The sequence below is a fragment of the Helianthus annuus genome, chromosome 7 (genome assembly GCF_002127325.2).
Source record: "Helianthus annuus cultivar XRQ/B chromosome 7, HanXRQr2.0-SUNRISE, whole genome shotgun sequence".
In the NCBI taxonomy this organism is placed as follows: domain Eukaryota; kingdom Viridiplantae; phylum Streptophyta; class Magnoliopsida; order Asterales; family Asteraceae; genus Helianthus; species Helianthus annuus.
In genome coordinates this window covers 91,143,852-91,170,568 of record NC_035439.2, presented here as the reverse complement: position 1 = coordinate 91,170,568, position 26,717 = coordinate 91,143,852, and the positions used below count along the sequence as shown (strand labels likewise).

Below are 26,717 nucleotides of genomic sequence, written 5' to 3'. Positions count from 1 at the left end.
TTATTCTTTTGATAATAGCGATTTCATTTACTGGAATAATTGATCTGCATATGTCACTACTCTATACATTGGTCTTCCCTGCATGAAGCTTTATTTTCTTTTATATTTCAACCCATAACGTGAACTTCTACGTATGTCTCATGACAGGAAATCCCAAACAATGAATTGAACTTCTACGTATGTCTCGTGAATCATTTGTCCGACTTTGTGCACATTTTAGAGTAAATTATTCGTTAGAGGATAGTAAAGATGTATTGGTTGAGGAGAAGATGGCTTGTTTTTTATGATAATCGGCCATAATCAACGATATGTAGTTATCAAGCGTAGATTTCAACACTCAAAGCAAACAATTCATAAATATTTTTACGAAGTCTTGAATAAAATGATGCTTTTGCCAAAGAAATGATAGTACCAACTTCTTTCAATCCTAATCCAAACATACCGGGACATAACAATAGGCTATGACGGGTTTTTAAAGGAGCGGTTGGTGCGCTAGATGGAACTTTAATACATGGTGTTGTCCCTATTAGTAAACAAGATTTATATAGAGGAAGAGGAAAATGGATTGTTATCAAAACGTATTAGCAATTTGTGACTTCAACATGATTTTTACATTCGTTGTGGCCGATTGGGAAGGTGTAGCACATGATGCAAGAATATTATCAGAGGCATTATTAGATCCAGATGCACCATTCCCGTTTCCACCACAAGGTATGTTTATGTTTTGTTAAATATTTATAACTTGGTTTACTTTTCTAATTAATTGTATATCTTTACAGACAAGTATTATCTTTGTGATGCCGCATATGCACACATATGAGGATTTATGGCTCCATATCGTAATGTGAGGTATTGGCTAGGAGATTTTAGCTGTAAACGTGCATTGACTAATAAAGAGAAATTTAACCATGCTCATGCAAGACTTCGGAACGTAATTGAGTGTGCTTTTGGTGTCTTGAAAGCAAGATTCCCTATTTTGAAGATGATGGCACCATTTCCATTGGTTACACAAAGGAACATTACCATTGCATGTTTCGCGCTACATAATTTTATAAGGAAAGAGGGTTTGAACGATGAGTTGTTTACGGAATACGATCAACCCAATGTGTCATTGCATAATAGTCAAGTGCACGTTGATGCTGATGAAGACGAAGTTGAAGCACATGGTACTGCATCGAATCGGGAATATATGACTTAGTTACGAGATGAGATTGTTGAGCAGTTAATGCAAAGCATAGAATAAATGATTTAAAAAATGTTATTATATCTTTATGAATATTATTTCAGTATTGTATAACTATTATTTATGTTTGAATGTTGAAAAACTTTTTTAAGTTAAATAAAATCAGTTTATTTCAGCAGCTTGCAGAAGTTAAAAAACAAACAGTCTTTTTCTTGCAGACTGAAGAGGTTTGGTTCACCTCTTCAGCTACAGATGTCTGCAGATGTGGTCCGCAGACTGCAAATGTTTTACCTCTGAAAAAACAAACAACACCTTAGTTGTGATTGATAACGAGATATTGGGCCCTTAAAGGTTTATACATTAGTTATTATTTAGTGGTTTGGGCTAGTTGTTAGTTTGAGGTTTTGGGCTTGTATGGAGTGGGCTTGGGTGGCGCATGGGCTTAAGGTTTAGGGGAAGTTGTGGGCTTGACTCTCCTATAAATACTTGTTTAGTTTTTTTGTTTAGGGTTGTTGACTCTTATTGATTTCTGTTGTAACTTGTATCTGACAATCATTGTATGCAAGTTAAGCTTTTTAGACAATTTCTCTGCTTCATCTTATTTCTTGTGATTAATACTGAATCAATTTGATTGTGTGATTCCACCACCAATCAAACTAGTTGTGATATCATTGTCATATCCGGTTTTCGGGACTTACAATTGGTATCAGAGCCTCTTGAACCCGTTTCTAGGCTCAGATTGATATCACACTGATTCGGTTTGATTTTGGAAGTTGATGGGTTGCTGTGTTCAGAATCGTCGATTTCGGATCATCATTGCTGATTTTGGATCATCTTCTGAGCTTTTCAGATAAAGTTGCTTGAAGATTTCCTGAGTCTGCTGCTGTTTTCGAATAATCTTTGAAGATCTGCCAAGGGTTTTTTCGAATGATTCGAAAAGATTTCTTGAAAGATCTTGAAAAATTTGTTACAAGATTTTTTGGGATTTCAATTACCAAGTTTATCAGATTTCGAATCCCTGATAATTCGGAAGTTTGTTACTAACAACTTTTGTGTTGCAGGTTTCAAATCATTTCGGATCCAGTGTTTCAAATTCAGCATTTTGAACACACAATTTTGGATAGCTTTTCGGATAAGACATTTCGGATTACTTTTCGGATTGACACTGTTTCGAATTAAGGTTAGAATCTTGAATCAGTAGGCTTTCATTTCTTTTGCATAAGTTTGGGATTTTGGTTGCTTAAACCCACCCATTAGGGTTAATTTTAAATTGATGCGTTAAGGATTTTGAAATCGGTTTGGTTTCCTATTGGTGAGATTTGGAAGAGGTGATCAAAGTGGTAAAAATGTTTTGTACGCCCAATTAGTTTCTCATTTAATGGATTTGGCCATTCAACAGCAAATGAAGTAGGAACACTTGACTAAAATGCATAATTATCAATGAACAAAATGAAATTACAAGTAAAATTAATATAAATTAGATTATAGATTATTTCTAACAAATAATAAATACGTTAAGTTTTTTTATATAAATGTTAAAAAGAATAAAACAAAAAAGAAAGAATACATTTCCAAAACCAAACTATAAATTATATAACCAAAAACAATTTAAAAACACATTAAAGAGTTGTAACAATTAGATCACTTGGCCTATTAGCTCAGTTGGTTAGAGCGTCGTGCTAATAACGCGAAGGTCGCAGGTTCGAGACCTGCATGGGCCATCATATTAGTATTTTTTAATTCTGCCAACCAAACTTCAGTTAGTTCAAGAGAACAGTTTTATTTTTTTATTTTTTTTTGAAAAGCATGTTTTATTCACAACGCCCATCCCCAAATAGGGGCGCCAAACCACAATGAAAAACTACATTAATGTTGAAATTACGCCAAATGTCCCAACTAACCGAACTACACTTTGATCTATTTTTAAACCATAAGAGAATAGTTAGCCCCTGGTTCATTCTCATAATGAAGCAACACTTTTCAGACTTGAAATGATACGTCCAAACACTAAAAGAGGCCTTTTTATATTTCTTTTGATTCTTGCTCCTTGATATAAAAAATCAGAACAATGTTTATAGAAGTTTGGATCTTGTATAAATATGACCTTATAAAGAAGACAAGATGGGAACCTTATGGAATTTCAGGTGGTTTAGAGATGTGCTAAGTACTTCTAGAGGGTTTTTTTGGAAGGTTTTGTACAAATAGACAGTTCGCTTGCATGGGTAGAGTTGTAGCGAACTCATGCACAGAGCCGACTCAACCCTTTAAGAGGCCAAAAGCGAATTCAATAATTGCGGCCTTTTTTGTAAAAAAAAAATAATAATAACCTAAAGTCAGTTGGCTAACGGTATAACTGAGCAAATAAACCGGACAGGTTGGGCGGATAACATGTATTAAAATGTCTACTTTTATAGTTTCCTAGCCAAATACAATTAGATCATGGTTTCTTTACTGGATATACAACTCAATTCTTGATAAAAGCCTCATTTGAATTACTGCATATATAATTAAATAATTAATTTATTAGATATTGGAGGCCCTTTGGAAAGTGTGGGCCAAAGCCACTGCCTCATTTGGATTACCCTTCACTCGGACCTGCTCATGCAAAACCTGACATTGGGATGTTGGAGTCCGCTGGTGGTGCAAACAACCAAAGGACCCTGTATGAGCGTAGGCGGGCACAAGTGAGCAAGGGGGCAAAAAGAATAAGCATGCTTGTAAAAAGGGATGAGAGGCTAAATTAAACAAATAGGGAGACCACTCCTATATGACTAGTGACCATTTCATCCAGAAGCAGGCGAGAGAGGAACCCTGTACTAGTGTAATAATCTTGCATTTCAAATCCCTTTGAAAACTACCATTTCTGGTGTGTAAATTCAATACATTTAGGAACTATGATATAATGAAACTCATTCCATTGTAACAAGTCAATTATGGTGTAAAGAAGGTTTCATTCTATCAATTTGACTGGTTATTAGTTACATAACATACCAATCCATGTTTACATATGTTAAAACCAAATATATGCATAATCATACAGGGCCGTCCCCGAGAATGATAAAATACTTTTGGGCCCCGTGCGAAAAAAAAATCAGGCCCCTCCCTATAATATAAACTCATCAATCATATATCAAAAAACCACAATACGACTATATTTGTTATAAAATAAACAAAACAAAAGTAGCGTATCAAAAAGAACTGAACATATGTAAACATACCTAAAATTAGTTTGCCTATACAAACCTTTTCATATAAAAAAAAATAGAACTAGATACTGAGTTCTTTTAAGTTTATATTGTAAATGGTTAAATGAGAAATAAAAAAACCTACAAGAAAACATGTAAAGTTTGTTACGTAAATGATTAAATGAGAAGAAAAAATGAATGAACTTGCAAATTTGTGGAGGCCCAAATTTAGATGTGAAAAATCAAAATTAAAACTAAAAAATAAGCTTGCAAAGTTGCAATTGGTGTAAGCATAAATCAAAATTAAAATAAAAAAATAAGCTTACAAAATTGCAATTGGTGTGAGCACATGAGACTTTTTACCCTACTGATAAAACATGCTAAAATCAGCCACTTAAATGGCAAACAAAAACAAAACATAATTAGAAATGAAAAAAAAAAAGAATTAAGAATGGAAAAAAAAACAATTAGAAATGAACAACAAGGGATTCGAACCCAGTATCTCCACCTTTAAAAGTAATTGTTGCACCCATTGAGCCAAATGACTAATACATATAGCTCTCCAAACAGCAAATTTATATATAAATATATATTAACTTTTAAACAATTTTGGGCCCCTAAATGTTTTGGGCCCTGTGCAATGGCACCTCTTGCACAGGCCCAAAACCGGCCCTTAATCATACTTGAATAGTTGAATGATATATTTGTATTTACATATTTTATATATGTTTATGTACACAAATATATACATGCCCATATATATCACTATGAAAATGATACTTATAATATGATTGATTCTCTAACATTATTGGTATAAATACTTCATCCAAACAACAATACATATTATGTTGTTTCGGTTGATGCTCTTAAAATTATATTTAAACACATATCTGGCATCAAATTCCTCACACATCAATCATATGTTATTAATAATCTTGTAATATGTTGTGTATCTTACACATAGAACAAACAAACTTTTGATTTCTTTCTCATAAAAGTTCCTCAACAATTTTTTGCATGTAAAAAACAAACATACTTTCTGTTTGTTTCACAAAAATCTCTCAACAATTTTTTGAACATTAAAGTCCATTTACATGTTAAATTTGAACAAAATTATGATAAACTTTTTTTTTGTCACTTGTTACATAAAGTTATGTTTCAACTTAAGATATGTTTGAAAAAGTATAGGTAATTAATACAATACCGAAAACAGTTAACAACGAAAAATCAAACAAAAAAAGTGATTAAACCCGAACCAAATAAAATGAATTCGATTTATATGTAGCCCAATAAACCGAATAACCAAAGTAAACCACACTTTATATTTAGATGAATAAACCCAATAATATGAATTCGTTGTATTCGGTTGAAACCAAACCAAATTCGAACGTGGTTTGTGATTTAGTTTTGAAGTACTTAAATTCCGTTTAGTTTGGTTCGATTTTTGGTTTAACCCAACAAATTTCAAACCAAATAAAACGAACCAAGTAATCAAATATACCAAAAAGAACCGGATCGATGGAAACCTCTAAAGGTTTCAAGTTGTTAATTTTATTTTTTTGTTAGAATATTGTTCAAATTTAAGATGTGAAGTGACTTTAATATTTAAGTAATTGTTGAGAGACTTTTATGAGACAAAACAAAAGGTATGTTGATTTTTCATATACAAAAAAATTGTTGAGACGTTTATGAGAAAAATAAGAAAGTATTCTGTTTTTTTTTTTTTATATTGGCCCTAACTTAAATAATGAATACTTTGTATAGAAAGGCTATAAAACTTAAATAAAAAGTAGAAATGAAGATATTTCAAACATCAAATTACTCATTAATCAACTAAAATAACATCTAACAGAAACAATAATTATCCATTAGATGAAATAACATCTAACAGAAACAATATGTTCTCCATTAGAAGTTTCGCCACAAGTTAAAACTTAATAATAGTAATAATATTTAGAATAATTATTTCAGATTAAAGTGAAAGTAACTTAGAATTTCTTTTATTTAAATTAGAGACCTTTTTTTGGCTGTTCAAACTGTTTGAACGAAAAGTTGTCCGGTTTGTATGTCTGTCAAATATGCTGGTTTACAATAATATAACACATGGCCTATTAGCTCAGTTGGTTAGAGCGTCGTGCTAATAACGCGAAGGTCGCAGGTTCGAGACCTGCATGGGCCAAAGTATCATTTTTTTTCTCACCTTCTAGTGGATTTTGTAAAGCTTCCATAGCATGCACCTTCACCATGTCCATCTTCTACAACTATATAACCCAACTTTAAATGCATTTATGGCCTTTGACTAGTAATGGCCTCCAGAAACATGTCATTTGCCATTGGCGGAACTATAAAAAACGTTAAGGGGTAACGTTTCAATAAAAATGGATAACGAAATCGAAAAAACCTATCCCTATTCAAAGGTTATATCCGCCCCTGCCATTTGCCACCATAGTTTGAGATCCAGATCATAGTGACACGGGTGTTTTAGGTTGTCCGAAAGATTGAGGTCTGTGTTACACAGATCAAGATGATATAGGTACGTTGTTTATAGTCCGGTGATCTAAGTTTCGAAAACATGCCATTTGCTGCCAATGGTTTGAGAATTTATAAAATACTTGTAAACTGATATTCAATAATTTATAAAAAAAAATCTAAGAGTCTAAATATGAAGGTTCAGGTTGGAATCTAGTAATGAGATATTAGAAGATTTAGTTACATTTTTGAAATATGTGATAAGAGTTAAATGAGAAGGTTAATTTTAATTTGCAGACAAATGACAAAACATTGATTTGTATTCTGATAATAATTATATTCATAACAGTAAATTAGTAACTATAAAAAATGATAACATAATTAAGTGATGTGAATCTAATTAGAAAAAATAAAGAAATATTGTGTTAATGCACTTTATGCCGTTGGTTATCTGATTAAAAAAACCTTGAAAAGTAAGAAAGTTCCAAGAGAGGATAATGCTATGCAAACAAAGAAAGTCCACAACAAGAAGCCCAATTAATAAACCATCTAGTGTTATTGGGTTGAACATTTACTTATTGGGTTAAGTTTTGGACTAGTAGTCTGATAGAGTATGTTTATTCTCTACAAGGCCCCCTTTAACTCTTTTAAGTATCCCATAAGGGGGTCGGGGCGCCCCGTGATCACCGAACTCCACACGTTTTAGAGCGTCAAACACCACCGCCGCCCCTAATTTCCACGCGTGGATTCCACAACGTGTCGTTGGCATCACGCGTTGAAAAATGAATTTGATGACTGTTGATGATCACATTACATTGTAGCCTCCGCCGATCCTTCTACAACTCCGATCCGATCCGATCCATTCATGGCGGCGTTCACCGGAGCATCATCCACCACCCTGATCTCTCCTCCACATCTTTCATGCCAATGTCTATACGTATATCTATGTTGTTGGCTTTCTATTCTGTGATCTATAGGAACACTTTGATTGTTTGTGGGTTTGACTTAATTGAAGGTGGAAGTTGTTGTTTTTTTGTTGGTGTTGGTTTAAGGAGTTTTGATTGAAGTTTCTAGATCTTGAAGTATTGTAACTGATTGGAGTTTTATTGTTAATTTATATTTAAAAAAACAACCTATCACTAGTGATGGGCACCCCTAGTAAAATTCATCACTAGTGATGGAATGAAAATCAACGACGTGGCGGAACTTGATTGGATGTTGTGAGTGATGGAAAACCATCACTAGTGGAGTGCCCCTACTCCCTAATGTGAGAATTTATAAAGCATTTAAATCGTTTTATTAACAGTTTCAAAGATTGTATTTATTATGACTTCCCCTACAAACAAGAGGTTTTGCAAATAAGACTTTGAAACACAAATATCGTCTTTGATGCGTCCGTAAAACTATTACCCTCACCTAGTTTTCTTACAGACCTTCACTGATGAATTACCATGGCATCTTATATTTATTTACCTACGAACTAGCAATGGATTTGTCCGTTGCTAATTCTCCTTTGTTTTGTAGTGTTTATAGACCGATTCGGTTATATTATATTTCTAACAGTCAAATATGATAGATGAATCGATTATATGCAATTTTATAAGTATATTATTAGTAAAATCAACCCCACTAATAAGTTCATTCTACTTGTAATAACATTATATTATATACTCTATTAAAGAAAACCAGATTCGTGATGTACAAGTCTGAATAATAAAACCATACATACATAAGTTAGGAAATAGTAAAGGCTTAGAGCTCCCCTTTGGGTGTCAACACTGCCACAGGTAGATCATTCTCTACCCATGCAAGATAGCCCCCTCCCATGTTGTATATATGCTTGAATCCCTGAAATTATTTGTTTGTACATAGTTACTTCATTAGATTCACATTAAATTTAAATACTTTAATAGTTAAATCTTAAATAAAAAATAACAAACAAACAAGCCTACCCACAAAATACACTTCTTTTAAGACAGAAATAAAAACATACCGCTTCAAGAAGAACGTTTGATGCATATACGGAACGAACTCCGGATTGACAACCCTTCACACAACATTCTAACGTTACATGATTCATTAAATTTATAATTTAGTTTCTTTTAAGTAAAGTATAGCAAAATATAAAATTATTAGATAGGAAAATAAATATCAATGATAAGTTGTAATTATTACTTAATGAAGTATTTATACGTATTATTTATTTAATTTAATTTACCACAACAAGATGATCATCCTTCTTGCACAATGAGAGTACTTGTTCCAGGAAGTTGCTATTCTTCACCCTACCTGAAATTGCATAAAAATAAAAATGTTGTGTTATTAAAATCAAGAGTTAAATGCCATTTTAGTCCATGTGGTTTAGGTCATTTTGTCAGATTAGTTTAAAGATTTCATTTTTCACCAATTGGTCCAAAAAGGTTTCATCGTTGTCACTTTAGTCCACTGTGTTAACTTCATCTATTTTTTATGTTAACGATAAGGGCAATTCGGTCATTTTATATGTAATTCTGTTAATTAGAAGGGCAATTCGGCCATATAAAATGACCGGATTGCCATTCTCGTTAACAGAAAAAATGGATGAACTTAACCCAGTGAACTAAAATGGCAACGGTGAAATCTTTTTAGACACACAAGCGAAAAATGAAACTTTTGGACTAAACTGGCAAAATGACCAAAACCACAAGAACTAAAATGACATTTAACTCTAAAATCAAATTAGGCGACCAGAAACCCATTTAATACCAAAATTATATGATTTATAACCATAATCCACCAACCCATTTATAACTCGTTTAAAACTTAATTACAACTATTTTTTTTATTCATCAACTCGTTTATCTTGTTGACTCATTTTACATGGTTTAACCGTCCAGGTTAAGATTGGTAATTTTAACACAAATAAATATTTGAGCGATTCATGTTCATTAATTTCAACTACCAGAAATGATAACTTTACCTTGATGGGTATCAAACATATATGGAACATTAAGAGCATCATCAAAATCAACATGTCCCTTCATAAATTCTTCCGAAGTCCTGCCAGCAAAAGAAAAAAAAAATCCAAAATGAAACAAAATATAAGAGCAAATTACTTTTTGAGTTCGTGTGTTTTAGAGTTTTAACCACTTGAGACTAAAATCAAAAAGTTTAACGTCCTAAGTCTCCGCTCATTTTACAACGTTTTGAGTCCAATTTTTTTAACACTTTTACTTTTGATTTTGGACTTAAGTGGTTAAAACAAGTATAACACATGGACTCAAAACGTTACAAAATGAGTGGTTAGGGACTCAGAGATCGATTACCTGACGTCAAGGTAACGGTAGTCACCATTGCGAATAAGGCGGTTCGCTTTATGAATATCGATGGTGATCATCTCTGGTTCTGAGTTACATGATTTAAAAATAAGAAGAAGAAGAAGAAGGAGGTAGATCATGTTCATGGTGGTGGAGATTTAAAGAATGTTGGAATTTGCAGAGTGAATTGGGAGATTAAATACCATGAAAAGGAAATTATGAAGAAGATGAACATTGTAATTGGTAACTTGGTGCGCCCACAAAGTTGTTGGCTCGGATTTTGACTTTCCCTTCCGCACACAAAATGAGTTTAGTGTATTTGTTAAAACAGCAATTTTAATTTCTTTTAGTTATTTTTGATAAAAGTCGTCTTGAATAATCACAACACCACTTACAAATTTTTAGTAGTGTATTGTTTGTGATTTCCCAACGTCGTGTACAAGCAAGTACTAGAACCTTTTTATTAATTTGAAGTTAAATTTCGGTATACGAGAAACAAAAAAGAAAAGGGAAATCATATTTTAGAGTATTCAGAATGGATGTCTTATATTTATGTGAGTGAGTTACTTATATTATCAGAAATGGTTATGAGTAGTTTTAAATGAAGGAGAAAAAATATTACTATTCATCTGTAAATATACAGGAAATACTGTTCAACTCTATAATTTTTTTAACATTTTTGAAAGTGGTTATGAGTGTAAAAGAGAGAAAAGGTAATAATAAATGTATATGAAAATATTTTTAATTGAAAAAAAAAACAGAGAGAAAATAGTAATTTTTAGTGTAAGAGAAAAATGTTTTTTGAGTCCCTATGTTTTAGGGGTGTTAACCACTTGAACCAAAATTAAAATGTAATGCCCTGAGTCAAAGACCGCTTAAGGACTTAAGAGGTTAAATATTTTGATTTTGAACTTAACTGATTAATACCCCTGAAACACAAGTACTTAAAAAGTAACTTTCTCTTAGTGTAATTATAAGAATAAGGATAAGAGATTGAATGTGAATGCTCTTGTAATAAGTTCATTTAATGTAGAGTAAAATGCACAGATAGTCCCTCTAGTTTGTTGAAGTTTCACCCTTAGTCTCCAACTTTCTAAAACTACACTCTTGCTCTCTATGGTTTGACTAGTTGTTACCCAGATAGCCCCTGAAGCGAATGAACGTTAGTTTTCTCAGTTAAGTATGTGTGAAATGTCATTTTTGCCCTTAATGTTTGAAAAAACAAAATAAAAAATAAAAGAATCTGGGCCTACTTCTTTTTTAGTAAAACTAAAACAGAGATTTATGAAATATTAGGGTTAAGTTATTTTACAAAGACTCCTAATTGTAAGAAGTGTAAGAAGGATTTACAGAGTGACAAGTGTCCAATAACCTAAAACCTAAACCCACTACATCACCACCCAAAACCTAAACACCCACCCCCAAAAACCTAAAAAAAACTAACCCCCCACCCCCACCCCAAAAACCTAAAAAAATCCTAAACACTCACCACCACCACCCAAAAACCTAAACCCCCAACCCACCCCCTTCCTCCCTCAGGCAAAAAAGTGTATATATATATTTTTTTGTGGGTGGGTGATGTGGGGTGGGGGTTTAGGTTTTTGGGTGGTAGTGGGTGTTTAGATTTTTTTTTATGTAGTGGGTTTTTTTAAAAGCCTTTGTACCCTTCTTACAATTACAATTAGGAGCCTTTATATTTGATCCTAATCCAGAAATATCGAATGCCCCCATCTAATTACCCTTCCAGTTCATCTTTCCCAGATATGTTCTTCTCCTTCTGGGCGACGTGATGGTCGATGCAAAATAAGGGACACTCTGATCAAATGACGGTGGTGGCAAACAATTCCATTAAGGTGCTGTTTGTTTTTGCTTAAAACATCTGCAAGAAGCCTATGTCTGCAGCGGGCAGACACAAGGCTTTGAAGACTGTTTGTTTTTTTTCAAAGAAGATATGAAAAGTGCTTTTATTAGCTTAAAAAAAGCCTATATCTAACATCTTCAACAACCCATCAGATCTTCAAAACCCAGCACAGATCTTCCTGCCCTCTCTCTCCCTCTTTAAAACCCAGCACCACCACCACCTCCACCTCCATCTCCACCTTCATTATGGCTCGGTTCGTCTGTCTCACGACCAACACTGCCGTCATTACCACACGGCCGTCACCACCACTCCAGCCGAGCCGCTCCACTCCCAACAACACCCACAAAACCTCCGCCACTTCCCGTGCAGTAACCACGGCCGACGACCACCACCATCCGACACCCGATGCCCCTAAAACTCATATGAATCGAAAAAAAAGAAGCTTTTAAAAGTAGGAATGACTTGTGATTTGAAAGTGAGATGAGCCAGGTGCTTAACGGAGTGAAATACGGCTGCCGATGTTTGATTTTGTCCCCTCCGTCGCTCGAAACTGGTCACCGGTCGTCACCGGCTCCATCACCGTCGCCGCAGCGGCGTCGCCGCCCCCTTCTTCCTCCTTCGTTCTCTCTCGCTCTCCTGTTCTCTTTCTCTAGCCATCGACGTTCGCCACCGTGTGTCGCCACCATGACTATCTTAATCACCTGCTCCCCCGGTTTCACCAGCCGGAGTCCGGTCTGGTTTTAGAGAGAGAGTGGCAGTGTGGTGGGGTATTATTGTGATTGAGAGAATTATTGTGGAGGTGGTGGTTGTATTATGGTTTTTTTTATGTTATACAGATGTATCCAGTTTATAAAACAAACAGTATTATATTTTCAGCTTGCAGACCTTCAGACCACATCTTCAGTTGCATACATAAAATCAGCTGAAATGCAGACAGTTTTTATCTGCAAAAACAAACAGCACCTAACTGATCCGCGGGTTACTACGTCGGAAGATGGGGAGAAACTGATCCGGTATGCGATGTCTTAAAACAAAGAACAAGTGTCACCCCATTGCCGGTAAATCGTCAATTTTAGAACCGATGGCATGTGTATAGGCTTTGAATATTTGTTACAGATCTGTTCCTAGATCAACAGATCTTTAATTCTGATTACCATTGAGGTATAATACAAAGTTTTGTTATTCTGCAAATAAATGATGATTGGATTTGCATTTGCGTGATGTATAATTAATTATGATTAAATCAATTTTAATGCCTTTTTTTATGATGTTATACATGTTATTTAGATAATTTTATTATTATACATTATACATATTAACTTAAACTCATGATGAATAGTGTTTCATCATTTTTAATGAGTAGTTAATAATTTTTGTATCATTTTATTGATTTTTAATAATAAATGATAATTGATCAAATTTAAGTATTTGTTTTTTTTTTCAACTTTTACTATCTATTATTATATTTTATTTTTGGTAATAATGTGCATTCGTTAACTTTTTAAAAAATCTAAATCCGTAACATTTATTTTTTTTATCATTCTAGGTTATCTGGTCGCACGTTGTGACGGTACATTACGTCGGGCATTAGATCGGTATTGATTCGGTTAGTTATAATACCGATACAATACATGCACTCGGTATAGAAGTCAACACGTGATTTATATTGACCGGAAACGATAAAATCGAACAATGGCACTGACACCGATGTTCGAACGATATCGATCGGTTTAGATTGTCACGATAATGTTTACGATATTCATTCATCGTTGCAAACAGAGTTGTATAAACGAATTTTTTTTACATTGGTAACCATAAAAATAATTCTGGATGAATAGTATTTCATCATTTTTAAGGATTTATTTTTTATTAATACTTATTTATCATTTTATTTGATTTTTAATAATAAATGATAATTTATCATATTCAAGTCTTTGTTTTTTTAACATTATTATTTTTTATTTTTAGTAATAACTTGCATTGTTAACTTTTTTAAAAATCTAAATCCGTAACATTTATTTTTTATCATTCCAAGTTATTTGGTCGCACGTTGTGAAGGTATGTTACGACGGGCATTAGATCGGTATCGATTCGGTTAGTTACATTACCAATACAATACATGCACTCGGTATAGAAATCAACATGTTATTTATATTGACCGAAAACGATAAAATCGAACACTGGCACCGACACTGATGTTCAAACGGTATCGATCGGTTCAGATTGTCACGATACTGTTTCCGATATTCATTTATCATTGCAAACAGAGTTGTATAAATGATTTGTTTTATACCGATAACCATAAAAATAAATACAAGTACCATTTCTGATGCTATTCCGTACAATACGATACGGTAGTAATACGGTGTCAGTTTGTCGAAAGAAAACAATAAAAAATAGTATTACCGAAACCAATATTGTTCGTTCAGTTCACTATTGTAGCGACACTGTATCCGTTATCAAATAGAAAACTATAAAAGTGAATACATTTCGTGCTGATGTTGTCCAGTACGGTAAGGTAGCGATACGATGTTTGTTTATCAATAGCAAAAACAAAAATCATAAGTACACATACCAACACATATGTTGTTCAGTCGGTTTCGGTTCGGTTTGATACGATAGTAGCACCCGCCGCGAAGCACGGGGGAATCTCACTTATACGGTGTAAGTTTATCAAAAGCAAAAACAATAAAAACAAATACCGAAAACAATACATCAGTCAATTTCAGTTAGGTTTGGTATTATAGTGGTACAATATTCGTTTGCAATATGATTTATATCGCAATGTTGTAAAAAATAAATATAGAACACACACAAACAAACTAACTGATATCAACTAAGCAACATCATATTCGTTTTTATTGTTTTTTATAGATGTAAGGTTTTCTCTTTCTATTATTATAGTGAATGACGGTACCGTAACAATTCGAACAGATAACAAAGAATTCCCGCCGCGAAGCGTGGAGGGAAACTCACTAGTTTTGTATTATAATAAACTGATGAGTTTTGGAAGTTTAGATAATGATCGTTTGCATAGTTCAAATAAATGCTACCGGAAGTTCAGATTTATAGCCGGGAAAACTTTTGTCGGTTTGTTTTCGAACATGAATGATTTTCTATTTCTATTTCTATTTTCTAGACCATGCGTAGTGGTTTTATCAATAATGCCCCCACCATAGTGCATTTTCTGCCATGTGGCAGTCCAGTCAGCATGAGGGCATTATAGGGGCTATTGCAAAAGTGCCTTAGTAGAAATAATGCCCAGTAATGCTCATGCAATCATTACATAATTATTTATTTTTTAAAATTTAAAACATAAAATTCTTCATTAATTTAAAAAAAATTACACTACTTGAAATAAAAAAAAAAAGAAAAACGAAAAAAAAAACATAATATAAAAAAACGGAAAAAAATAAAGTTAAAAAAAGGATGATGCATTTGCGCAAGGATGAACGCGTCGCCTTGGAGGTGGTCGATCGGTTTGGACAAAAACTCAATGTCCTTTTCCATTTGCCTTGCCTCTTGCATCTCGTTAAACTTTTTGGTTTCGGCGACTCGTTCTTCATAATCTCCCAACGTTTGTGGCCGAGGTCGCGAATCTCTTGGAGACGACGGTTCATCTCCTCGAAATCTTCCTTCAACTCGAGATTGGAAGACGACTTTACCGTTTTTTCCCGCTTCGCTTATCCTTTCTTCTACCGGGCGGTCGGGCCAACTCTTCTTCAAGTTGCTCTTTGTCAACCTCCACAACATCATTTAGATCGACATTGTGGGCATCGGAAGTCGGTGTTTCAGGGTCAACGGAGGAAGATGTTTTTGACCATTTAGCTCGACGTCTACTACTCGAAGTCATGGTCACTATGCTCACCCACTTTGGACTTTTTCGTAGTAGATCCCAACACTTATAGTACGGGAAAGGGCATTTCGTTCTCTCGTACTCTTCCAAAGCCTTCGTTAAAACCCCGACGTCACCTTCTCCGCTCGGGCGATTATCGTAGTTACGTTGATACACTTCTTGGAAGGCGTGACACTTGTTGTTGATGTCGGTCCATTTTCTAGAAATGGAATCTTTGTCACGATGCTCGCCCTTACCCCACGTGCTAAAAAAGAGTGCATGAACCCTATTCCAAAATTCGGGCCCTTTTGAAAGTTTGCTACAAATTGTAATATAAAGTTGTACATTAAAAATAAAACAAAATAGATGTGTACGAAAAAATAAGTAAAAAAATATAAAAGTTACCAATTTCGGGGTCCTCCGAAACCTCGAGCCACGCCCGAGCCAACGTGTATTCCTCCTCCTTCGTCCAATTAACGTAAGAATGCTTACGTCGAGGTTCGTTCGTTTCCTTCTTCTTATACGACCTTCGGCCGCGTTTCGATGTCTCTCACTCCGGTTCGGGTTGCGTCTCTGGCACGATATCGACATCGGGTTCGGCTAGTTGTTGTGAAGGTTACGACCCGCCGGCTTGACCAAATCCGAAAGTGGGTTGCACGAATTGAGTAGCGCCACCCAAGTAGGCCGCGTACGTTAACATGTTCGGGTCCATGTCTTGAAGGTTAAAGGGTTGTTGCGGTTGGGTTGTGTTCGGGTTCATGGGTCTTGAGGGGACACCAAATGGGGGTCGGAATGGATGCATCTTTTTATAAAATATAGAAGTAGTAGAGAGAAAGTTTGAGAGTGTGTGAGTTTTTTTTATAAAAAATGATGGAAAAGTGGGTAATATATATAGTGTGTTAATATTGGAATTAAAAAATAATAATAATAATAATAAACAAATGACCGTTGGCAACGGTCAACTCAATTCCCAATTCAAGTTTTGGCGGGATTTGAAAAACGCCAATCGAATTTTTTTCTCGAAAAACGCCCGATAACGCCGGTATGTAATGGGATAGGGGCGTGATTCGGCATTTTTTTGAATTTAAAAAAAACGCCCCACTACACATGGTCTTACTGGAAACCATGGCCGGATAAACAGGGCTGAAGATGGTGGTGGTTGTGGGTGGGTTCCACAATGATGGTTGGCGGAGTTAATTGGGTGGGGCTGTGGTGGTTCCACTAAACAAGGGTGGTTTACCTGTCCTTGGAGCTGTTGACAGTAACTACACATGTGGTTTGGGTTGGGGATGAGGATGAAGTTAATATTTTTTTAATGATAAGGGTATTTTTGTAATTTTACACTCTCTTAACTGAGAAAACTAACCTCCATCCTCTTCAAGACTATCCGAGAAACAACTGGTCAAACCACAGGGAGCAAGAGTGTAATTTTTGAAAGTTGAGGACTAAAGGTGAAATTTTGACAAACCACAGGGACTATACAGGCATTTTACTCTTTAATGTATTATGTTTGTGGGTTTGTGGATTTAACACAATAGGAACTCGAAAGTTCGATAGGAACCAAAACACGAAAATAGAGTCAAACACAAACACAAGAGTTTTCATAGATTGACACAAACAACAAACAACAACCTTTTAACCTGAATATTTTTTTAGTAAACTTCTGTTTTGCTCCCTGTGGTTTAGTCGTTTTAATGATTTTGCTTCAAACCTTTAAAAATAGCCATTTTACTCCTTGATGTTCTGATTTTGTCTCCAGTTTGCTCCAAGGCTCTAACTCAGTTAAAACCTTCAGTTGAAAGTAAGGGTATTTCAGTAACTTTATATATGAGTATTTAATTACCTATTACTAATTACTAATTCCTAAAAGAGTTAACTAATAAAAATAAAAAGATAAAATCATTTCTATTTATTCATATATGTACTGACACATTTCAAACATCACCCAATTTATCATCATCAGCTCTCACCTTCAAACATCACCCACAACCACCATTAGCACCACCATAATCTGCCACCGCCACCATAATCCGCCGCCGCCACCACCACCATTTGTTTTTCAATTAGATTTCATCATCATCATCTGTATAACAAATTGTAAGAACAAACCACAAACACCCCCACAACAAAAAAAAAACTGCAACGAAATCCTTTTCTTCTTCACATTCATTTTTCAAACCTGCTCAAGATCTTTTATTTTTCTTTCTCTCTATTTCAGTCAAGAATCGGCTCAAAGTTTTTTCTTGTTTATTATTAATACAAAATGTTTGGAGGTGTGTTCAGATCCGATGGTGTTTGCATAACCCAATCGCACCTGCAAACGACTAACCCTAGCCGCCGTGCAATCCAGAACCCTAGCCGCTCCTAACTTGAAACCAGATCTAAGCTCGAAACTACCAAGGTTAACCACCATCATTCCCGTGTTTCGACGACACGTAGCGGCGGCTAGGGTTTCCAATCGCAGATCTTTCTAGAATTGTTCAGATCTACGGGGGATGGTGGCGGCGGCGAAAACTGGGTGGGTGGTGATGGACCATGACGGGAATGGTGGTGATTTCAGTGGTTTTGATTAAAAAGAGAGACGAGAGAGTGTATGTATGTATGTGTTGTGGTATATATTGTATACATATATTATATATAAATTAAAAATATATTTATAGGTAAAATTACCAAAATATCCTTACTTTTATGTGGCAAGTTACCAAAATACCCTTTCAGTTAACAAACAATTGGGATGGAGTTAAGACCATGGAGCAAATTGGAGGCAAAATCAAAACATCAGGGAGTAAAATGGCTATTTTTAAAAGTTTGGAGCAAAACAACTAACGACCAAACCACAGAGAGCAAAACAAAAGTTGCAAAGAAAATATAAGAAAAATTACGTTTAGGTATGAAACATGTTAATCTCTTTTATATTTTTTAAACTTTAAAATAAAGTACCCAATAATTATTAGAAAAGATATCATTTACAAGACAACAATTCCATGTGAAGTGGAGAGAACCATTATCTCATTGATGTCTTTTGCAATTTAAGTAAAGAAGGGTATGATGGTCTTTTATCTCTTGAACTTATTTCCCCTTAATTTTTAAACGACTATAATTTTTTCATACGATAATACTTTTTAAAAAAATTGTATTGTATGAACGAGCTTTTTATTCTTTTTAATTCGAGTACACTATTGCTATAATTTTGTTAATTGTTTTTGTAGGATACGTGATTACACATTCGATATATATCATCATGTGATTACACATTCAACATAAATCATTACGTGATTGCATATTTATATAAATCTATTACATGATTAAACATTCAATATGATTTGTTACAATTCAAATTATTACAATTATGCTTTTTACGTTATTACACATTCAATAACTAGAACTTAAGTGTTTATGCTTTATTACGTGATTAAATCGCAAATATATGATATTATGTGGTTATTATAGGTTGATTGACTAATGTTTCGTATTACATTTATACTTAATACGTGATTAGACCTGAAATATTAGAGTGAATTGCAAGTTTTGCCCTTTACCCATATACATGATTTCAGACAGTGTCCTTTACCTTTAAAATTTACGAGTTTTGTAGTTATTGTTTCAGAATCTTGCACGGTATGTCTTTTACCATATTGTTTAAAATACATTTTGAAAAAAAAACAAAAATATTATACATCAAGCTTCATCTTTCTACCACCACCACAACCTCCTTCCATTCCGCTGCAAACTAGGGATGAGCAAATGGTACCGGGTGTAACAACCCGCAGTTTCGTGCGTTGTTACCACTCGCTATACTCGTTACGCCTAGCACCAGAGATTCAGATCATAATGTAACTATATCGCTATAACACATCGCATCGCACACACTAACACTCACGATGACGTTGAGTGAGGACCTATTCTACCCTCCTCGACAGCCGTGATGTGTCGCAACGCAACGCATATTCGAAGAACGCACTCGCAGTTTCGCGCGATTCGATTATCGCAGTTTGGTGAAAATGGATATGTATATACGACCCAACGTGATTAATTATAATAAATATATAAATATGTGCATGAAAATGTGTAACCAAATTATCTCAACGCTTAACGATCAAAACGAAATGCCAAACGTAACACGCCGGATGCCCTCGATCGAATGGCCAACCGATCGAGTGGCCATCCGATCGGATTGCCACCCGATCGAGTGACCACCCAATCCGATCCACTGCACCGCCTTTCTCCTCATTTGCCTATAAATACCCCACTTGTCACATCAACAACAGTTGATGTGATTGCTCTCGTTCGACCAGACGCTTTCTCGCCATTTTCGATCGATTTCTCGCGATTCTTATAAGTTTTCACCCTAAATCTTGTACTTCTATGATCTACACGCACTCCTTCATCTTTTTCACCAATAAATCTCACTTTTTCACCGTTAAATCTTCGGATTTGAACCGTTCTAAGGTGATGTCATCATGGAGTTCTTAGGAACAATGAAATGTGACCTCATCCCATCAAGAATAGTTCAGATCTGGTAGATTCCACAGTGTATAAACACTAATCTCACCTAGATCTAAGCCGAATCTAAGTTTTTCAAGTGTTTCTTGAAAATTTCTTAACTTTCTACTCAAAACCGATTGAAACAGAGCTCGTACAGACCTTCTACTCATTTTTCTAGTGAAGAGTCGGCGTGAGAACTGGTTCCTATCAACGAGATGACCGACTTAGCGTGATGAACATGAACGACCGTCAAGAACAGTTAACTGATCGGACGGGGTGATTTAGCTCGTAGTCCCATTTTTTAGCTCGTAGTCATACCGTCTCGATCAAACCGCAAAACCTTCGAAATATCCAAGTTCAACGCGATCAGGTTGCGGGACGGATTGCCGTCCGATCGGATTGCTACCCGATCGACCTGCAATTCGATCGGGTTGCATTTGGTGTCAAGACTTAAACAATTTTCAAAACATTCAAAGATCTGAATGATGAACGGATTGTCGTCCGATCGGATTGCCTTTCGATCGAACGACCATCCGATCGGTTGACTTTTGGATCTTCAACACTCAAACATTTTACAAATCTTCATCACACATCAGTTCCAATGGATTGTCACCCGATCGGATTTCCATCCGATCACGTGACCAGTCTACTGTGAATTTTTCATCAACTAAAGTATCTCGCCGATCGGATCATTGTCCGATCGAACAGCCACCCGATCGGGTTGCCACCCGATCGAACGACCGTTCGATCGACCCACCTGACAGGGGAAGATACTTCCAAAATGCTACAACGAAAACTTCAAAGAACAAACCCTCATACACAAACACATCCTTACCAAATGAGATAACAACCCAATCGAATGGTCACCCGATCGGATGACCATCCGATCGGATTGCCATCTGATCGGATTGTCATCCGATCAGATTGCCATCCGATCGGATTGTCATCCGATCGACTGGCCATCCGATCGGATTGCCATCCGATTGGGTTACCCCTCGACACCGCTTATCGCACTGTTCATCACTTACGCTATCGCTTTGTAATCAGGCTAATATCAGACAAGCTCCATTCAATCCAACCAAGTTGTGTTTACTTGTTAAACACCGACTGTGAGTATACTCGAATCCTTTTTTATTGCATTTTGGGTGTAACATACGTCTATCAAATTAAATCGAATTAATCAAATGTTTAATCTATTAAATCACTTGCGAATGACTGAATTACCTATTAACACGTGATGCTAGTTGCATAAGTGATAGGACTTTTACTTGCGAGGTCCCGCCTTAACTAGTAAGTACTATAGTACCCGACGAGGTCTAGTTAGGATGTAGCAATCGCAGCTCGAGAGACTTAGCTGGTAGTAACTGTCTGGTGTTTATGTGTTAGCATATCTCGTTTATGTAAGTGAAATTCGCAGCACTTTTATCGCTTTTCGCTACTATCTAAACTTGTATACTCGCCAATACTTTTGTATTGACGTTGTTTTAACGTATGTTGCAGGTTTAGATCGCAGACTACATCAAATCAAGCTAGGAAGTCTAGAAACTCACCAAAAATCTAGGTTGTCGGATTTGTATTGTTCGAGAGGACAAGAAATATGTGATAACTTATGTGATTGTATCATTTGTTAGTATGGGATAATGAATGTAATAAATATTATCGCAATATAGTTGTTATGGATTCTCTTGAGCAATCTGATTCGCCTAGTGCCGCGCCCCGATGATTCCGCCATCGGTTGGGGTGTGACAGATTGGTATCAGAGCCAAAACTATAGGGAAATTAGGTTAGACTCGACCTAGTCTGGGTTGACGTCTTACAAATTGACCTAGTCTATAGTCTAAGTACCAACAGGCCGACTCGTATGAACCCATTAGGGTTTGTATGGGCGTACTTGATACTCTCATTTCGAACTCGCTAAAGTTACAGCTTTGTGTGAACACCGCATACTACAGCTTCGCACAAAAAAGCCTTTCCTAAGGCTGTAATACTATTTAGCCTTTCCTAAGGCTGCCACAATACACACGTTTTCGAAAATACTCGCATATCGCAACCGAGTGATTCAGTCGACACCAGGTGTGAAAACTAAGAACTCTCGATAAGATTGCCCACTCAGCGTATTTCTAGCACGAGAACCCTTCGTTGAGTTAGGAGTGACATCCATATCCCGACAAAGGTCTCCATTTCAAAATTCTAGTGGAACTCTCGGATTTATTCGATGAGCACAACCACAATTAGGAACGAAGCTGTTAAGTCAGGGGTGAAACCCGAATCTTAATAATCCGTTCCACTCTCTAAAATAGTTTTCAAAAATCTCCCACCAAGGACTTGACTATAACGACGACTCGAGCCACGCGATGACTAGGAAGACGAATGCCATGAGCTGCATCCCAGTGGAAGCATAAGTTTTCCAGGTCAACACACGTGCACGAACTTGTTGGGTATAGTTGGGTTACCTTGGGTAGTCAACGCCTAAACACCTGAGGCACTATATCTGTTTTACTAGCTTATGACTCGCTGGTTTTACACTTTACTGGACTTATTTACACTTATTTAAGATTTTGCGCTTTATCGATTTCTTGATTTATCAATTTTCGCTCCCTGTTTTACAAAACGCACAACTCGCACAACCATCGCAATCTAAAACGAAAACCGAATGTTCGCAATGAAACTAACGCATAATTTCTCGCCTTCGCTCTCGCTCTCTCATCTCAACGCGCCCTCGCGTATTCTATATCAATCAGCATGTGTATAAGTACAAACTACATATATATATATATATATATATATATATATATATATATATAAACAAACAAGTCATTGTGTGAGAACTTAGGGATCTAGTGTCTCCTATGTGGCTCCTATGTGATTTCGCATTACTATTATACTACCGCATCAAGTTTTGAACGCGCTCAATCGTATCTCAAAACTCAAAATCATTATGATCGAATCTCACTCCAAGTCTATCTCTGTCTAGATGTCTTCAAACGACTCCGCTTCGAGACGAGCAGCTAGGAGAAGAGCCAAACGAAGTGACGAAAGAAGAATTGCCTCGCTAGTGGCCAAGGAAGTGGCCAAGGTTATTCCTCGAATAGTCACTCAAGTGCACTCTCTCAGCAACCCTCGAGCCCCTGAAGACTCAAAGACAGAAACGCTGCAATCCGCTTTTCTATACAAGCACTTCAAAGCCTGTGATCCGATGGAGTTCACGGGTGAAGGAGGTGTATCTCAACTACTCCAGTGGTTCAACTCTACTGAGGTTACCCTTCGTCAGAGTGGGTGTCCCAATGGTTTTCGAACTACTTGCGCTACCGGGGTATTTCAATCGCGAGCACTCGACTGGTGGACCGCCGAACGCAACAAACGTGGGATCTCTGAGGCTTATGCTCTCTCCTGGAATGAGCTGAAAGAGCTCATGAAGAAAGAGTACTGCCCTCCTCACGAGGTTCAGAAGTTGGAAGACGAATTTTGGAAGCTTGAGCAAAAAGAATGTGACAATGTTGGCTACACCACAAGGTTCAAACAGCTGAGCATTATCTGCCCAAGTCAAGTTGACACTTCATAGAAGCCGTCGCAAAGTATATTCGCGGTTTGCCTGAGTGTGTGGGCGATTTTGTCGAAGCTGCAAGACCTGCTACTATCAAAGAAACCTACCGCTTGGCTGCAGATTTCAACAGCAAACGAGTCTTAGACGGATTTTTCTCCAAGAATCCTGTCAAACAGGCTCGTCAAGCAACTGTCGTTGATTCCTCTGGCGAATCTACTGACGGCTCATCTGACGATTCCTCCAATGACTCTTCAGTAGATTCTTCCGATGATGCCTCAAGTGAATCCTCGGACGAAGCCTCCGACGACACCTCATCATCTCAAGAGGCTCAGCCCAGTCGCAAGCGAAAGACCATGAGCCCAGACTCTTCAACAACTGGATCGATGCAACCCGACCCTCTCCAAGCAGTTCCAGTTCACGTGAAACACGCCTACAACGGATCTCATCCCCTGTGTCAAACGTGTACGTATCATCACCCTCCAGAAGCTAACTGACGCTTTTGCGCCAGTTGCAACTGGTATGGTCATTTTACCCAACACTGCCGTGCAGGGTCACAACCTTGAGGAATTTCAGCAACAACCGCAGCCTCAGCAGAAGTCCTCCGCAACAACATTAACCGCTTTTGTTTCTAACATTGTTGTAATAATACGACTTATCACCGTCAATCTCTTATATATGTGGAACTTATTTCTCGACGTAATATGAATTCTATTTCTCTACTTCTCTCGCGTACCAATTCTAAGCTAGCACTATGTACTATATAATGCGTTTTACCTTACTATGCGTTCTTGAAACAAGGTACGATAGACGTGCAAGAATCAGATTAATCACAGGTGCACACGGGATTATTTTGATTAGTGGACGGGGATCATAGTGAATTTCAATGATGCCGTTTGACAAAATGAGACACCTATTCACGGGACCAAGGCGCATGGTTGAAGCATGATGATACATCGCTAACACGTATATAAGTGCTTCGCCATGCTAACCATGGTTTTGTGAAGAAAGTGCCATGTGGAGTTGAACGTAGACCTATTATACTATTATGAATATTTTCGACACACTACACTACATCGCAAGGCGTAACAATCTTAATCGCAACTCAAGCGTGCAACCGCAAGACTTTTCGTAAGTCAACACGCTCGCAATCGCATTATCTCTGAAATCTATCTTGCAATTCGCAATCGCTTATTATGTGTATCGCTCTATCGCTTCATGTAATGCTTTACCGCCTATGGTGTTTTCGCTGTATCGCCATCGCTTATTGCTCATCGCTTATCGCTTGTTGTGAACCGCTTATCGCGGATCGCTTGACGAGTATCGCTCATCACTCGCCGCTTTTCGCTTTAACGCATTTCGCGCCTCTCTCATCGCTCCGATACTCTTATCGCCTATCGCCATCACTTATTGCTGTTTGGGTTATCTGTGTTATGCACACATGACCTCGCTTCATGAGACGAAACTAATAGGGCTGGAACCTGGTGGTGTTTTAACCGTATTAGCAGACTTTCGTGGAAAAAGGCCATGTGGGATTAATGTTTGTGGTGTGTCCAATCTAATCGAATCGCATGACTCTATCGCTTGCAACGCATCGACTGTCGCTTATCGCTCGACGGTTGCTGCTATCGCCCGTCGCTTGTCGCTTATCGCTTTTCGCTTATCGCTTTTCGCTTATCTTCGCCGTCTTCGCTTATTGTGTTTGTGTTACGTTATCGATTATCGCATACCGCTTATCGCCCTCGCTTGTATAACTAAACTGAGTTTGAAAAGGACTTCATCGCTCAGTTTACCCAATCGCATTCCAAGACTTGGTCCAACTATTTCTCACTTGGGTCGAGTCCTCGCAAATCTGCCTACATTATGTCGACACGTATGACATTGCTTCACGGAACAGAAACCATATGGCTGAAGCATGGTGGATACGCTGCTGGTACTTCCTATATATAAGTGTTTTAACCATATCGTCAAACTTTCGTGAAAGGTGCCATGCGGGGCCGACCTCGGAATTTAAATCTTTTGACATTATTAAAACCTTTATGAAAACAAAGACTTTTTCTTAAAAAAATTTTCTAAACCTTTAAACAAAACAAGATTTTCTTGAAGCGCTGGTGTGACAATCAACTAAAGTTAACGCCGTGTGACGAGAAAATTTCGTAAAACGAGTTTTAATCACCTCAAAATCTTTTAATAACTTAACAAACCCTCCTCATAGCGCTGGTGTGGACATCGAAACAGTTAATGCCGCGCCATGAGAAGACTTTCACAAACAAGTTTTATCCAATTAATCGACTTTTCAAAAATTAATAACGCCTTGGAACTGCATTCTTGTGAGTGTGTTATCGCCTTCTGGCTATACGAGTCGCACTTCTCGTCGCTCTCGCTCGTCTTTGCAATGCTCTCGCATGTGTATACTCAATTGATCGCTCGCTATCTCATCGCTTTTATCGCTACTCTCATTTGCATCAACCCTCGCAACCCTTCTGGTGGATTAATTTCGGGACGAAATTTCCTAAAGCAGTGGACACTGTAACAACCCGCACTTTCATGCGTTGTTACTACTCTCTATACTCGTTACACCTAGCACCGGAGATTCAGATCATAATGTAACTATATCGCATACATCGCTATATCGCAGTATTTTCGCATGTTTCGCATACTTTATCGCTATATCACATCGCATCGCACACACTAACACTCACGATGACGTTGAGTGAGGACCTATTCTACCCTTCTCGACAGCCGTGATGTGTTGCAACGTAACGCATATTCGAAGAACGCACTCGCAGTTTCGCGCGATTCGATTATCGCAGTTTGGTGAAAATGGATATGTATATACGACCCAACGTGATTAATTATAAT

At 36.7% G+C, this 26,717-nt stretch overlaps 1 protein-coding gene and 2 non-coding genes across 3 annotated transcripts; 2 read left to right on the top strand and 1 right to left on the bottom strand.

Moving 5' to 3' along the window:
• The first annotated feature begins 2,830 nt into the window (after window positions 1–2,830).
• Window positions 2,831–2,904, top strand: TRNAI-AAU. Its single transcript has one exon. It is a non-coding gene; the product is annotated as a tRNA-Ile (tRNA).
• Window positions 2,905–6,473: 3,569 nt separating this feature from the next.
• On the top strand, window positions 6,474–6,547 carry TRNAI-AAU. Its single transcript has one exon. It is a non-coding gene; the product is annotated as a tRNA-Ile (tRNA).
• Window positions 6,548–8,478: 1,931 nt separating this feature from the next.
• Window positions 8,479–10,333, bottom strand: LOC110903287 (rhodanese-like domain-containing protein 17). Its single transcript, XM_022149332.2, has 5 exons — window positions 10,143–10,333; window positions 9,797–9,876; window positions 9,056–9,126; window positions 8,831–8,884; window positions 8,479–8,685 (listed from the first exon to the last, which is right to left on the bottom strand). Exons 1-5 carry the CDS (start codon window positions 10,277–10,279, stop codon window positions 8,590–8,592), a joined length of 438 nt encoding a protein of 145 aa, XP_022005024.1. The 5' UTR covers window positions 10,280–10,333; the 3' UTR covers window positions 8,479–8,589.
• Window positions 10,334–26,717: the final 16,384 nt, after the last annotated feature.